The sequence below is a fragment of the Perna viridis genome, chromosome 15 (genome assembly GCF_037379345.1).
Source record: "Perna viridis isolate PV_CMFRI_1.1 ecotype Kerala chromosome 15, ASM3737934v1, whole genome shotgun sequence".
Classification (NCBI taxonomy): Eukaryota; Metazoa; Mollusca; class Bivalvia; order Mytilida; family Mytilidae; genus Perna; species Perna viridis.
This window is the reverse complement of record NC_142459.1, coordinates 6,854,256-6,867,842: the sequence shown is the minus strand read 5'-3', so window position 1 is coordinate 6,867,842 and position 13,587 is coordinate 6,854,256. Positions and strand designations below refer to the sequence as shown.

General features: G+C 32.4%; 1 protein-coding gene and 1 long non-coding RNA gene across 2 annotated transcripts; both read left to right on the top strand.

Moving 5' to 3' along the window:
- The first annotated feature begins 1,836 nt into the window (after positions 1–1,836).
- Positions 1,837–3,215, top strand: LOC148596732 (fucolectin-6-like). The gene is made up of 3 exons (XM_088564314.1): positions 1,837–1,849; positions 2,097–2,303; positions 2,771–3,215. The coding sequence occupies exons 1-3, from the start codon at positions 1,837–1,839 to the stop codon at positions 3,016–3,018; spliced, it is 468 nt and encodes a 155-aa protein (XP_088420440.1). The 3' UTR covers positions 3,019–3,215.
- A 3,527-nt stretch (positions 3,216–6,742) lies between these two features.
- On the top strand, positions 6,743–9,657 carry LOC148596731 (uncharacterized). Its single transcript, XR_015919218.1, has 2 exons — positions 6,743–7,343; positions 8,421–9,657. It is a non-coding gene; the product is annotated as an uncharacterized LOC148596731 (long non-coding RNA).
- Positions 9,658–13,587: the final 3,930 nt, after the last annotated feature.

The following is a 13,587-nucleotide window of genomic DNA, read 5'->3' as shown; positions in this document are numbered from 1 at the left end:
TGTAAATGGAATAACCAAATCGTGCACGTTTTCTGTATGGCGGAATGGAAGTATTGCAATATCAGATTCTACTTTGCCATTCCACACAAAATCCTTAATGGAATGTTCAATTCAATGCCTTGTGGACAAGAGATGTTTTCATGGTAGTTTTGATCCAGACAGCAAATATTGTGTCCTCTGTTATGGACCCAAACATCAAAGTGAACATTCCGATACAAACAGTTTATTTTTAAAAGGTAATATAAATGAGTCAGTAAATATATTTTTTTTCTAATACTTTCTACATATGTTCTGCACTGCTTTCACTATTAATTAAATCTCCTGGTTCGGATATCGAATTGAAGATACCCGTTTTTTATTACAATGATAAGGGTAATAAAACCGGGACGCAAACCGCAAAAGACAACCCAATTTTTTGGATATTTTCAGTACTCAGAACCATAATTTTCACTTTTTTTATTTTCTTTTGCTTTTGATGTTGTACAATGTATATTCTATACACTAATTACATTTCCATCTTAACAGTTGACGAAATACTACGTTGATACCTTCTCATTGGCATGTCGCATTTATACAAGCAACATTTGTATAAAATTTTAAGTCGAAGCAATTTTATTATCTCAATTATAACTAGTAATTCGTTGAGGAATCTCACAAAAAGAATAAATATTCCACATTATATGGGATTAAATGACACACCCTTAAGGTCAACTAGAAAAGCAGAGGAAGCTTATCGCACCTGGTCCATGCTCCCAGTTTTTAGTGGAGTCCGAGTTGCTCATTTGCTTTTGTTACTTTGTATGTATGATTTTAGTTACTTTATGTTCTTTGTTGTGTATGTCTGTTTTTCATGTCTGGTCTTTGTCCCTGGATTACAGTCTTTTGATTACCGCTATAACCTTGGTTCCCTTGATTACTCTTTTATTCCATCAATCTTTATTTAGAACTTCATCAAATTTCCTTGAGCATTTAGGAGTAGTTGTGCTTACAAGAAATGTGGACAGATAGACAGACGGACGGGTGGACAGACAGATAGACAGAAAGATAACTCATACGTACCTCAAAACTTAAAATAATAAATAAATAGTTGTTATTACTGCAATTTTACTTGCCTTTTTTCAATGTAGACATCCTTCATTTCTCATCTTTCTTTCTACCGTGCTATTTCACCCGTATCATTTGTATTAATTTGAAATGACTCAATCAAAACGCCTTATAAATTTTCCCCACATTTATACATGTATATATGGTTTACACGCGTTCCCGATGTCCTATTTCTCAAATGTGTGAGTGTAGGCCACATAACTACGAACTTGTCAGAATTTTTTTTACGACGATTGTATGATTTTGAGAATTGAAAATAATGGAACCGTTTTTTTCCTAATAACATTATTTTGCGTGCTGGTGTTTGAAAATTGAATTCAGTACGTGAACGCTACGTACCGGTTATTGTACACAAACGTCACATACTAGTAACGGTACATAAATGTAATGTAGCAAAAGGTTACTTGAACATTCAATTACAGAGATTGCAAAAGTATAGCTTTGTTTTGTTTTGTTTTTGTTTTTTTTTTGAAGAAGTGTGCTGATTTACTTAACTTGCATATTATACACTTATTGACTGTAGTAGAGAGGGTTACACAGGTATAGTCAAGAAATATATACATTATCCGAAACGCCATCAGTACAGGCACTATATCTTATACTATATCATCCCATACGAGTCCTTGTGCCAAACAAAATAAGCCGGCAGTAAAAGGCGACTAAATAGTGTTTAGAATACAGGCCGGGAACTAGGGCACTGTGCCCACAGAGCAACTGGGGATTATGCCCAAGATGGTGGAATTGGGTATACATGTTTTACATTATATCGATAACATTTACACATGCTAATTAGAAAACTAATTTTCCATCAACAGTGTGTAACATCACAAATGCACACACTGAATCATCGTGAGATTCCTCATTTATCTGTTCACTGTGTAGTGGGGGGGGGGGGGGCAATGGACCAATTTCACTTATGCTGACCCTTCAATATTGTAAATTTTAATTTGAAGTATTATATTTTAACTTCATGGGTGCATTTATATTACTAGGAAGGTTAGTGTCAAGAAACAAACCTGCATACCAGAGCTCGATTACACACTACACTGATAATAACTTAGAGGCTCCCAATGGGGTAGATGGGGACCTTTCCACATGGTTTCACACAGATAACGAGGCTAGTCCAAAGTGGTGGGTTGACCTCCAAGAGCAGTTTGCTATTGACGTTATTGTAGTAACTAACAGAATACAGTGTTGTGGTAAATATAATAAAATTACACTACAATTGAAACATTATGTTGACTTCAGATATCACCAAGAATGCTTTGTACAATACGCGATCGTATGTCTGAAAGTCTTCAATGCATTGAATAGATGGAATTGTAACATTTTATTCTAAATGTTACATCTTAATCTTAATCGTCAATCGACCACACTCGAGGCCGTCGATTTAAGATTAAGATTAGATGTAAAAAATTGATGTCTTTATTAAACTTTCAATGACCTTTACTAATAATGGTATTTTCGGTATTTTTTAATATGACATTTTTTACGCTGGTGTAACCATACAAAAACACAAACTTTACATAAGAAGAAAATAAAAAAAGAACAAAAAAAAAAAAAAAAAGAAAAAAAAAGAAAAAAAAAAGAACAGCTAGTAACTGTCATAGTATTCCACGGTTCCAATCCCAGTCATCTTGCTTTCTAACCAACATACTGTATATAGTAATTGGTTTTTTTATATTTGCAGCTGGCTATCGTTTGGAAAATCTGCATGTGTATGTTGGTATCGACACAAATATTGAGAAGATGTCACTATGTGGGCTTTTCACAGGACCCGGTACTGATGGTCAGGTGATATATATTGAATGCGACAACATGCCAATGGGAAACATCGTACTATTGACCATGACTAACAATAATGAACCTCTTCATCTGGTTGAAGTAGAAGTGTACGCATTGAACGAATGCTAATCATCAGACTGTTCAATACTCTATCGACATCAGTTTGGTCTGCGTTTCCTCTATCCCCACCTAAACTTGTTTTAAATTGTATTCTTAGAACCTTGTTGATGTCATTAAAGAGTAATCAAAGGAACTAAGGTTTTAGTGGTAATCAAAAGAATGTAATCCAGGGACAAAGACCAGAGATGGAAAACAGACACACACAACAAAGAACACAAAGTAACTAAAATCATACGTTGATAAGAGGATATGTATTGCTCGAAGAATATATGTCAAACAAGAATTTGCTTTGGTCACGATTGTGTCCATGGAACTGTCGTCGTTTAAACTAAATTGAAACACTTAATACATAATAAGCCTAACGATATAAAAAAATATACTTTTCAATTTTGTTCTAATAAAGTAAAAAGCACATCTTTTTTTTAAATTGTATGAACTAATACTACAATATGAAGGACAGAACAGAACGATAGTTACAAACAGGAACAATAAGAAGACATGCAAGAGTAATCAAGGGAACGAAGGTAATCAAAAGGATGTAATCCAGGGACAAAGACCAGACAGGGAAAACAGACATACACAACAAAGAACATAAAGTAACTAAAATCATACATACAAAGTAACAAAAGCGAATGAGCAACTCGGACTCCACTGAAAACTGGGAGCATGGACCAGGTGCACCGGTAGGGTAAGCGTCTTCTGCTTTTCTAGATATACCCGCCGAGTTGCTCATAAAAAGGCAAGTCCGGGGTAGAGAAACGAGGGAATACATGGGTTGTGTTTCCATAAAGAATGAGACCCGCATTTCTTATATTATGATAAGCTACTAATTGTGTCATTGTTCACATTTTTCTTATTTAGAGACTGTGGTGCCTAAATAGACGTATTAATAACAAAATGTAACTGTCTATTTCATTTGTTTACGATACTTGCTGAATTCAATCTTCGTGATGCACTGCTTTCTGCATTAAATTTAAGAACGAAAATCAATAAACTAAGAACAAAATCGATTCGATGGATTCCAATTTTGCGGTTTTTATCCAGATATTGACATTTTTATACGGAGCTCCCTTTTATACTTTTCATTTTGATTACTGCCTAGATAATAACAGTTCAGTATTTTCATAGCGCCATAAGTTACAACAATAATATTTAGGAAAATTTAAATTTTAATTAGGAAACTTCGAATATGAGTTACATGTAGGTGCGCCAGGGAAATGCGTTTTCACTGTTTTTTTTTTACATAAATCATTAGGGATATCTTTAGATTCCAATTTCACAAGTTATAAAACCAATTTCTTTATAACTCTCTTTGAAGATGTGATCGATTGACATTCCGCATCTGTGAAGGTAACATTTCTAACAAATGCAATAAGCTATCTCTGATGTTCGCTAATGTTCTTGGTTAGATTGGCGATTCTAAAATCTTGTGATTCTACCTTGTTCTCTTATTGTCTGATGGTATTGTTTTGTGTTTGCATTCTTTCTGTTTGAATCTCGATTGTTTCGCCTTGTTTTGGTGGTTTAATAGAGCACAGCAAGTTTACGCCTAATCTTTCCGAGGCCCTCACTCAAATACAATAATAGAATTATCATTTTACATTATAGTACATATATAATATGTTCATAATATAAATTAAATTATTATTATATAATATTATAATACATATAATATTATAACATATTATTATATGTATATATTATATTATTATATTAAATGTTCATATAAATGCAGTTGAATTATTCTTTTGTCTGTACTTCCATTAGGAAGATTTTTAATTTCTGCTTAAGAACATTCCAACAAAAGTATGGCTGAATAAAACTGTCGTAGATTAGGAATAAAAAGATCATTGCTTATGGCATTTCTAGAATGGTATAGATATACGACATTATTCACTAAAAATTCGTATTTTGAATCTAACTTGGATCACATTGATTTTGATATTTTTTGGCATTAGTTGTCTATAAGGTTTTTAACACGTAGAATCGTACAGATGACCCGATGAATGTTTAATAAAGCACATTCTATCTGGTTTGAAGTAACAAAATGTTCTTTGGTTAGGTGACCATCTTTGTCATTTGAGTAGTTAAGCATTTTGGATATATTTATCAAGATTTAAGGGACCATTGCCTTTCATGGTATTGGATGACTCGTCATTTGTTTTCTTTTCGTTCGATCTGGAAATTCCTGATTGTCGCCATTGTTTGTATTTTTGATTGCAATCGATATCACTAATAAAATAGTACTTTATATGTGTATTTAACCGGTCAATGGAGAAGGACCAAACCATCTTTACTACATTCCTTTACTTAATTTGAGCAGATATTTCATGTCATTATCCTTTCTGGTATACTCAATTCTCCAGGAAATGCACACAATAGTCAGAACATTTACACTGCCACTGTTGCAGACGAATGAATGCATTGATATTATTAGGACACGTGATTATAATTTGGTCTATCCAATAAATTATTTTATTATCATTCATGAACATATTATTAAGTAAATGCACTTCACGTTGATACATTTGTTTCTCTTACAATCTGTTACAACCGCTGTGCTTGTATTTTATATACTTCACGATACAATTAACCGTATGGTCATTCTTATGTTTCTGTCGTAGCTATATGCATAGAACTCGATATGGTTTTAAGTATTCGAATAGCCGGTGTAATAAGGTTAACATTAAAACTTAAAATAAAATTTCAATTTCTGTTATACGGAAACAATGCAAACTTCAAATTACAATATTGTGGTGTTGTGAGATTTAAAAACAGTCTACTGAATTCTTTGTAATCCTGTATTGTTACATGTATGATTAAGGTAAACATTATATACATATGCAAAATATTGAAAACGACCACAACATCACGCAACCATGCATTGCTTTTTCTCCAACTTCATCAATAACTAAACAGCTTCTTCGGTCGGAACCTGTTATACCGAGAGTTAATTATTTAGTAAAACAATAAGTCATTGATGCATTTCAATATGATTGTAGTCAGTGCGATGTTTCAAAGAATCTTTTTTTTACTTACTCATGGAAAGTACGAATGCTTTAAAAAATACAAAAAAATCGTAAGACTTATGGTTATATTTGTGCAATTCTTTTACCTTTAATTAAGTACTGAATTTAGATGTTGCCTAACAAAAGGTTATATAATAACTAAATTAAACTATAGTTATATAACATTTGTAAAGTCACTATGATTTATTTTCTAAACGTGAAAAAGGGGAAAAATTATTTAGTATATCAAAATGTATATTGCAGAACCAGTACAACGAAAATGTTTTAAAATATTGAACAGAGAGTGAAATATCCTTTTAAGTTGTAATGCTCAATGTCCGAACATGTACTAAGTGCTAAAACAGCCATTTACCTTGTATTTATCAATATTTGAGAAATTTACGTCACAGGAATAAGTACAGCATTCACGTTTTCTGAAAGGAAGTTGTATCTAATATAAAATTAACGTTTAACCTTATTGTTTAAGGTATATTTATTAAAAGATATATATATATATATATATATATATATATATATATATATATATATATATATATATATATATATATATATATATATATATATATATATATATATATATTTTAAAGAAAATGAAAAAGATATACTCTTTAAAACATTCGGAATTCTATACTCTACATTTATCACCGGAGGTAATACTGTCGTATCACTTTTGACGTTTGTGTACATAACACAGATCCTATGACCACTACGGAAGCGGGAAGTTTGGATAGCCATTAAAATGGTTTAAGCTACAATATTGCTTTGAAATGGTTGTATATGTATGTCTCATTGGTTTGTGATAGTAAATTCGGTATATAAATCACTAACTTTACAACGATCGTACAATTCTATTTAAAAGTGTTGGGGTCTCGCGTACCATGTCAATATCAAATGGCTACCCCTTTGTGTAAAAACACACACCTAGATATATGTATTGCAAGTGCGTAATTAGTGTGCAGGTTTATCAAACGTAAATAAAACAAAGCTGAGAATGTGTGCTTTCAAATTTTTTTTTTAATTTACTACATAAGTGTATCAATATTGTTTACATGTGAGTGTGATTTGCATCCTTGTTAGCAGAAAAAGTTAAAACTGTGGATTTTCAGTATTACTTCACAAGTAAATTTGGTGAAAAACGTCTACAATCATCGTATAATTGGTTTTATAATTTTGAAAGCCGTATTTTTCACAGGTGCAATGGTATGCATCTTTAAGACACAATTTGTGCTAGTGATTCGCATAGAAACTTTGAAAATTAATTCAATGTTTATTCCTTAAACATGTAAAGTAAAAGGAATGTTAGAGGTAAGTGTTGCTTGATCATATAAGTTACATTCTTTAAAGTAAGTATTATAAGTGTAAATGGGTCAAACTAGACGTTGCTTTGACCACGTTGATGTTAGTGTATGAATGAATTTATTGACACTTCGAAGGATGTGTACATGCTTCTATATATGGAGAGATTAACAGTAAATTAAGGCACTCTTGACAAAAAGACTATAGCTTACTTATTCCATTATTGGATTTGTGTTAAAAATTCGTCCTAGTTACTTTATTCTTAATTAATCCACGCACCTACCCTCTCATATTTTTTTTTATTTTGTCCATCAGTCACATTTATATTTACAACTCCTCTGGCACTATTCAACCGAATCTTATTAAATTGGTATGTACTTCTGACTCCATGTGCACACTAATAGGAATTTTTAATCTTAAAATGTGATGGGAGTTATGCCCTTTGAACTTACAGATTTTCCAAAATATTCAGGATCAGGACTTATATTTAGTGTTTAGAAGTTCTCTGCAACAACTTAAATAATTCTTGTGATCCACTTTAACTTGGTATGTAGAACTGATACCTTGTTTAGATGTTGCATATTGCACAAAACTTCTTTAAGATATTGATCTACACATAAAAATTCTAATGGACTATATTTGGTAATGCAGTATGAAGTATTGCTATAAAACTTAATGTTTCTTGCTTTGTAATAACTATAAGTATGTAGTAGTACCTGAAGTATTGCTATAAAACTTAATGTTTCTTGCTTTGTAATAACTATAGGTATGTAGTAGTACCTGAAGTATTGCTATAAAACTTAATGTTTCTTGCTTTGTAATAACTATAAGTATGTAGTAGTACCTGAAGTATTGCTATAAAACTTAATGTTTCTTGCTTTGTAATAACTATAAGTATGTAGTAGTACCTGAAGTATTGCTATAAAACTTAATGTTTCTTGCTTTGACAAGTGTTTCTTCATTAGTAATAACTATAAGTAATGATTACTTATAAGCTATATAGAAGAATATATCTAATACAATTATGTCATAGTGTGGTACATGTAGTTCATTTCCTTAATTTTATTTTAATTTTCTGCTTTGTAGGAGCACAAGTTCTAAAGCCAGTAAAGCAATGCAGACAAATAATGGATAAGGAAAATTGGCCCATGCACTTGATTTTCTTTTTAACCCTTTATTGCATCTATAGATAATGTATAAGATGACTGAAAGTCAGTTCTGTCATTGTCATATTTATTTGCTTAAATATTGAATTTACCATGTTTCATTCTAGCAACAGATTATCTTTTAATCATTTTCATTTACTACTAAAAATGTGGTTACCAACAAATGTTAATGCACTTATCTAAACAGTGTACAAATCAACATTTCAACGAATTTCAGCTGTACTTGTACTCCACTTTTAAAGCTTTTTAGAGTGCAGAAAATTTCAGTTATGCTAGCTCATAAATATTTCGGAATTAACTTATACCCCACACTATATACACTATTGTATTAAAATGATTTTGTAAGGACTTGTTATATGTTTTGTCTGTTGTTAAACAGCATTATTAACTAACAAGGTAAATTTAATACGTAATTTAATGTGCATAATCTGGTTGCTTGCCATTTGCAAAAAACTGAAAGTATCGGTATAAAAATAACTTTTTTTCGGAAAAATCTGAAGGAGGCTACATATTTTTAGTTTTGATATTTTGAAGGCTAAAGACGAACAAACAAATATATTCAGAGGAAATTTTTATATTCCTGTGTTGATAGGAGATATAAGATCACAAAAAACTTGATTTTTCATGTTTTTACAACAGTCAAAAATACCGATTTTAGTTGCCATGCAAACTGCAGTTGCACATAAGATACTGATTGTCTACATATTTCATTTTATATATTAATTCTACTACTTTCCCCATATGATATAAGATTTAGCAAAAAAATTTTTTTTCTGTAAATTTACAAAATAAAAGGACGTTTTACAGACTCATATAGCGGGAGTTGCTATAGAGGTTTGTTACCATAGCAAAAACATGACACACGTGTATTTTTTTCATATTTTTCGATGTGTTGGACGAAAATGACATAAATCATAAGTATAAAACCATTTTTATTGTCTATCAGTGTAGCACCCTTTGCATGATTCTTACATGGACAGGTACTTAACTGAGCCTCAACCAAATAATCATACACGTTTTCTCCATTTACTACATGTAAATATATTTCTACTCAATTTTGCTTGTAATATCTATGTGCATATATTCATCGGGGTTATTGCTTGACGTGCATTTATATTTTCTATTTCATATTTAAAAATAAAGCTTCTTGAATGTTCTTCAATGATCCTTTCTGTCACTAAAGGCATTGTCATTCTGTGATGAAAATGTTATTTGTTTTGACTTGATTGTGAATAAGGTTTCGTACGTGCTGACTTATGTTGTATATTTAGATGTGTTTCTAGATAAGCAGAGGACGCTTACCCTACCGGTGCACCTGTTCCATGCTTCTAGGTTTTAGTGCTCATTTGCTTTTGTTACTTTGTATGTACAATTTTAGTTACTTTATGTTCTTTGTTGTGTATGTCGGTTTTCCATATCTGGTCTTTGTTCCTGGATTACATTCTTTTGATTACCGCTATAACCTTGGTTCCCTTGATTACTCTTAGGATTTTGCTTAGCTGTGCTTTGATGACATATTTGTACAAGAAAAAGTGCACTTACAACTTGTACAACCCTTAATCAAACAGAATGTGTGTTTGCTCATCAAAACAACTACAGTATATTTATTTCATTTTCATTATAAATGCCATCAATATAAAATTTTAAAATATTTTGATACCGGTTAGTGCAACATCAGATCTGTTGTGTACTCAAAAGTCTTACCTTTATCAACATAAATACTAACTTCTCTTGCAAACGTAAATAGTGGATATATAATATTGGTATTTGTATGAGGTGAATATGGGAATAATTTCAAGTGGCAGTAATACCGCTAACGTAAAAATGAAAACCAGAGCATTATTTATGTACGACTACATATTCAACAGCACAACCTATATGATGGAGACTATTGAAATATCGACCACTAGCAAAACATGGAATGAAGCCCGCCTCATATTATTGTACAAAAACGTAAATTGCCTGGTGACTGACCAACGCTGTAAATTCGTTACACACTAGAAATAATAAAATCACTTTGTATGATATATCGTGCTCATACATTCATTTAGTGAAATTGCTTACATATTCTACGGACGCACGAAAGAACACATCAATATTAAAAGCAAGTTAAACTGGAATTCAAATCGTGTTCAGTGGTATCATAGAAACATTTACCACGCAACTAGAATCATCCAACGCATACAAACAATTACTTTTGCGATAATCAATGCTCACTAAGTGGGTTCTTTTTTCACAATTAATGTATATGTACAGGTACAGAAGTAGGTCAATGAGTGCCAATGCTACATCAGTTTTCAAAGACCCCGATGTAGCAAAAACATTACCTACTATATATGACAGATATCTTCCAGCAAACAAAACCCAAAACAACATTGTTTTTGTGTACAAAACATATTACATCCAATTTTTAGTATCAGAGGTAGACGTAGAAAATAATAGCAGTGATACGACCTATACTGTCACTACACTCTCAAGAGAAGAGATAGTGGATAACTATAAATTTGTGCTATCCTCTTTTGGTCTCTCTACCAAGGACGATGATTGTGATTTACTGTCTATGTACTGGATTCTTAAACTCCACAAGAATTCATACAAACAACGTTACATAGCTGGATCTGCAAACTGTACCACCAAACCTCTATCAAAACTTTTAACTTCTACACTCACAGCTGTCAAAGAGGGTCTCCAGTCTTACCACAACATTTGTTATTTCCGTAGTGGTATTAATTCAATGTGGATCCTGAAAAACTCGAACGATCTTTTGGAGACCCTCAATTCAGGATTAATATCAGAACATAATAGCATTAAAACCTATGATTTTTCAACACTTCTGTGCCTCATTCTTAGTTAAATTCCCGACCTAAAAAATGCAAGATGCATCGTTGTTTCTCCAAAACGATGGTTCAATTAGATATAATTATATAGTTCTTAGAGACTCCTCATACTTTGTAAAAATAATTCCAAATCATCTCCCAAACATACAGAAGAAGATACTTGTAAAATGCTGGAATGTTTGATCGATAAGTCAGTCCCATATCTTGACCTACACTTAGAAATCGATGGTAATGGAAAACTTTACGACAAACGTGATGACTTTTCATTCAGAATTGTCAACTTTCCTTTCATCTGTGGTAACATCCCTTCAGCACCTGCGTATGGAGTTTTCCTGTCACAAATAATACGTTAGGCCAGACCTTGCCGTTACTACGCAGGCATTTTGTATCGCGCTAGGACTCTTACAGTTAGGCTTCTGGAACAGAGTTATGTTGCTTCAAAATTGTAATCATCACTACAGAAGTTTTGTTGTCGCCATCGTGGATCTATTAGGTTCTATTAGGACCATGATAAAAAAAAAAACACACACACAAGAAATGTCGACTATATGTAAAAACCAACAATTAAACTACCGAATGAAATCTGAAAAACAGCAAATGAAGGAAATATGTATCATATTCAATTTCACCAAAGCATAGCAAGCTCAAATTTGAAACAGAATGAAAGTATCCACGAGTTCATGATGACCAAAATAAAACTTCTGTAGTGATGACCTCAATCGTGCAGCAACACAATGATGTTCCAGAGGCCTAATTGTTAGAAGTCTAGCGCGATACAAAAAGTCTTTGTAGTTACGACAAGCTCTTACATAACGTATAAGTTGTGATATGAAAACTCCATACGCAGGTGCTGAAGGTATGTTGCAACAGATGAAAGAAAAGCTGACAAGACGGAGTGAAAAATAATTGCGTTTGTCGTATAGTTCACTCAATAGTTTTCTTTTACCGTCGATCTCTAAGTATAGGTCAGGATATGAGGCTGACTTCACACTGTCTGGAGTATCCTTTATCTCAAGTCTTATACTAGGATTGTTTAATAATAACACTCATCAATATTGCGGAAACTAAGATTAAAAGATCTAGCTAAACGATGTTTGTTCTTTTGGATCAGATCAGCTATAAAGTCAGCCTCATGAGAGTGAAGGAACAAGTAAGCCAGTAGAGGAGCACACTTTGTTCCCCTTGAAAAGGCGACCATTCGTAGAATTAACACGTCTACCGTCCACCACAAATAAGTTGTCGTTCAAAACTTCTAGCATTTTGAAAACATCTTTTCTGTATATCTGGAAGATGATTTGGGATTATGATTTGCAAAGAATCAGTAATCTTTACAAGTGAAGAAAAGGATTGGCATGTAGAAGCGTATAAAATGGGCATATTAGAAATATCCACTAATTTGACGGAACTCGCCTAAAAACAAACCTAATTCAACGGAACGTAAAGCGACAAACCGTGAAGGATGGTGGAAATTTTGAATAATTAGTGCAGATGGAAATCGTGAACCATTCATATATATTTCACAGTTCATATCTTAATATTAACACACTATTTTGAATATCATATTCCTTGTAATACGTCCGATTAGCAGATAAATGCGACAGCAGAGGTGGGTCCGGAGATTTAAAAAAGACGATGGGCAGGAGAAAAAGGTGGATACAAGGCTATTAATAGCTCGGTTTTGTCCTAACTCTGCATAATTTAGCAACATTTTACACTATGAAAGGGTTTTCCAAACCCGAACCCATTTCAGCCTCCACCACTGCGATAGTAAATGTAAAATGCATATTTAAAGTCACAGTTATAGTGTAGAAATTAGTCGAATTATCAAGACGAATGTCGTTCAGATGCATAGAGGTTTGAGTGCATCTTTCTTTCTTTCTTTTTTTTTTTTTTACAAAATTAAAGTTTTGGATAAGTGTCATATTTTGAAAGATTTTGTGGTTAATTAGTTGAGTTAAAGTATGGAACAAAGCACATTTTTATGAAGCACGGGATGTTTTTGTCACTTTTAATGGCCCTATGCAGAATATACAATGCCACTAAAAGTCAATATACTTGTTGTGTCAATTTTTAGACGTTCAATGGCAAGACTGTGCTTCACATCAAATCTCGAGGGCTGAGATATTATATTGAAAATGAGTGTGTGTCTAATGTATACATTTCGACAATAAGTTTGGAATTGAATTCTGGTTTTGATATTCTTTCTACATGAACAAACAACACACAATCATAATTTTGATTACGACTCAT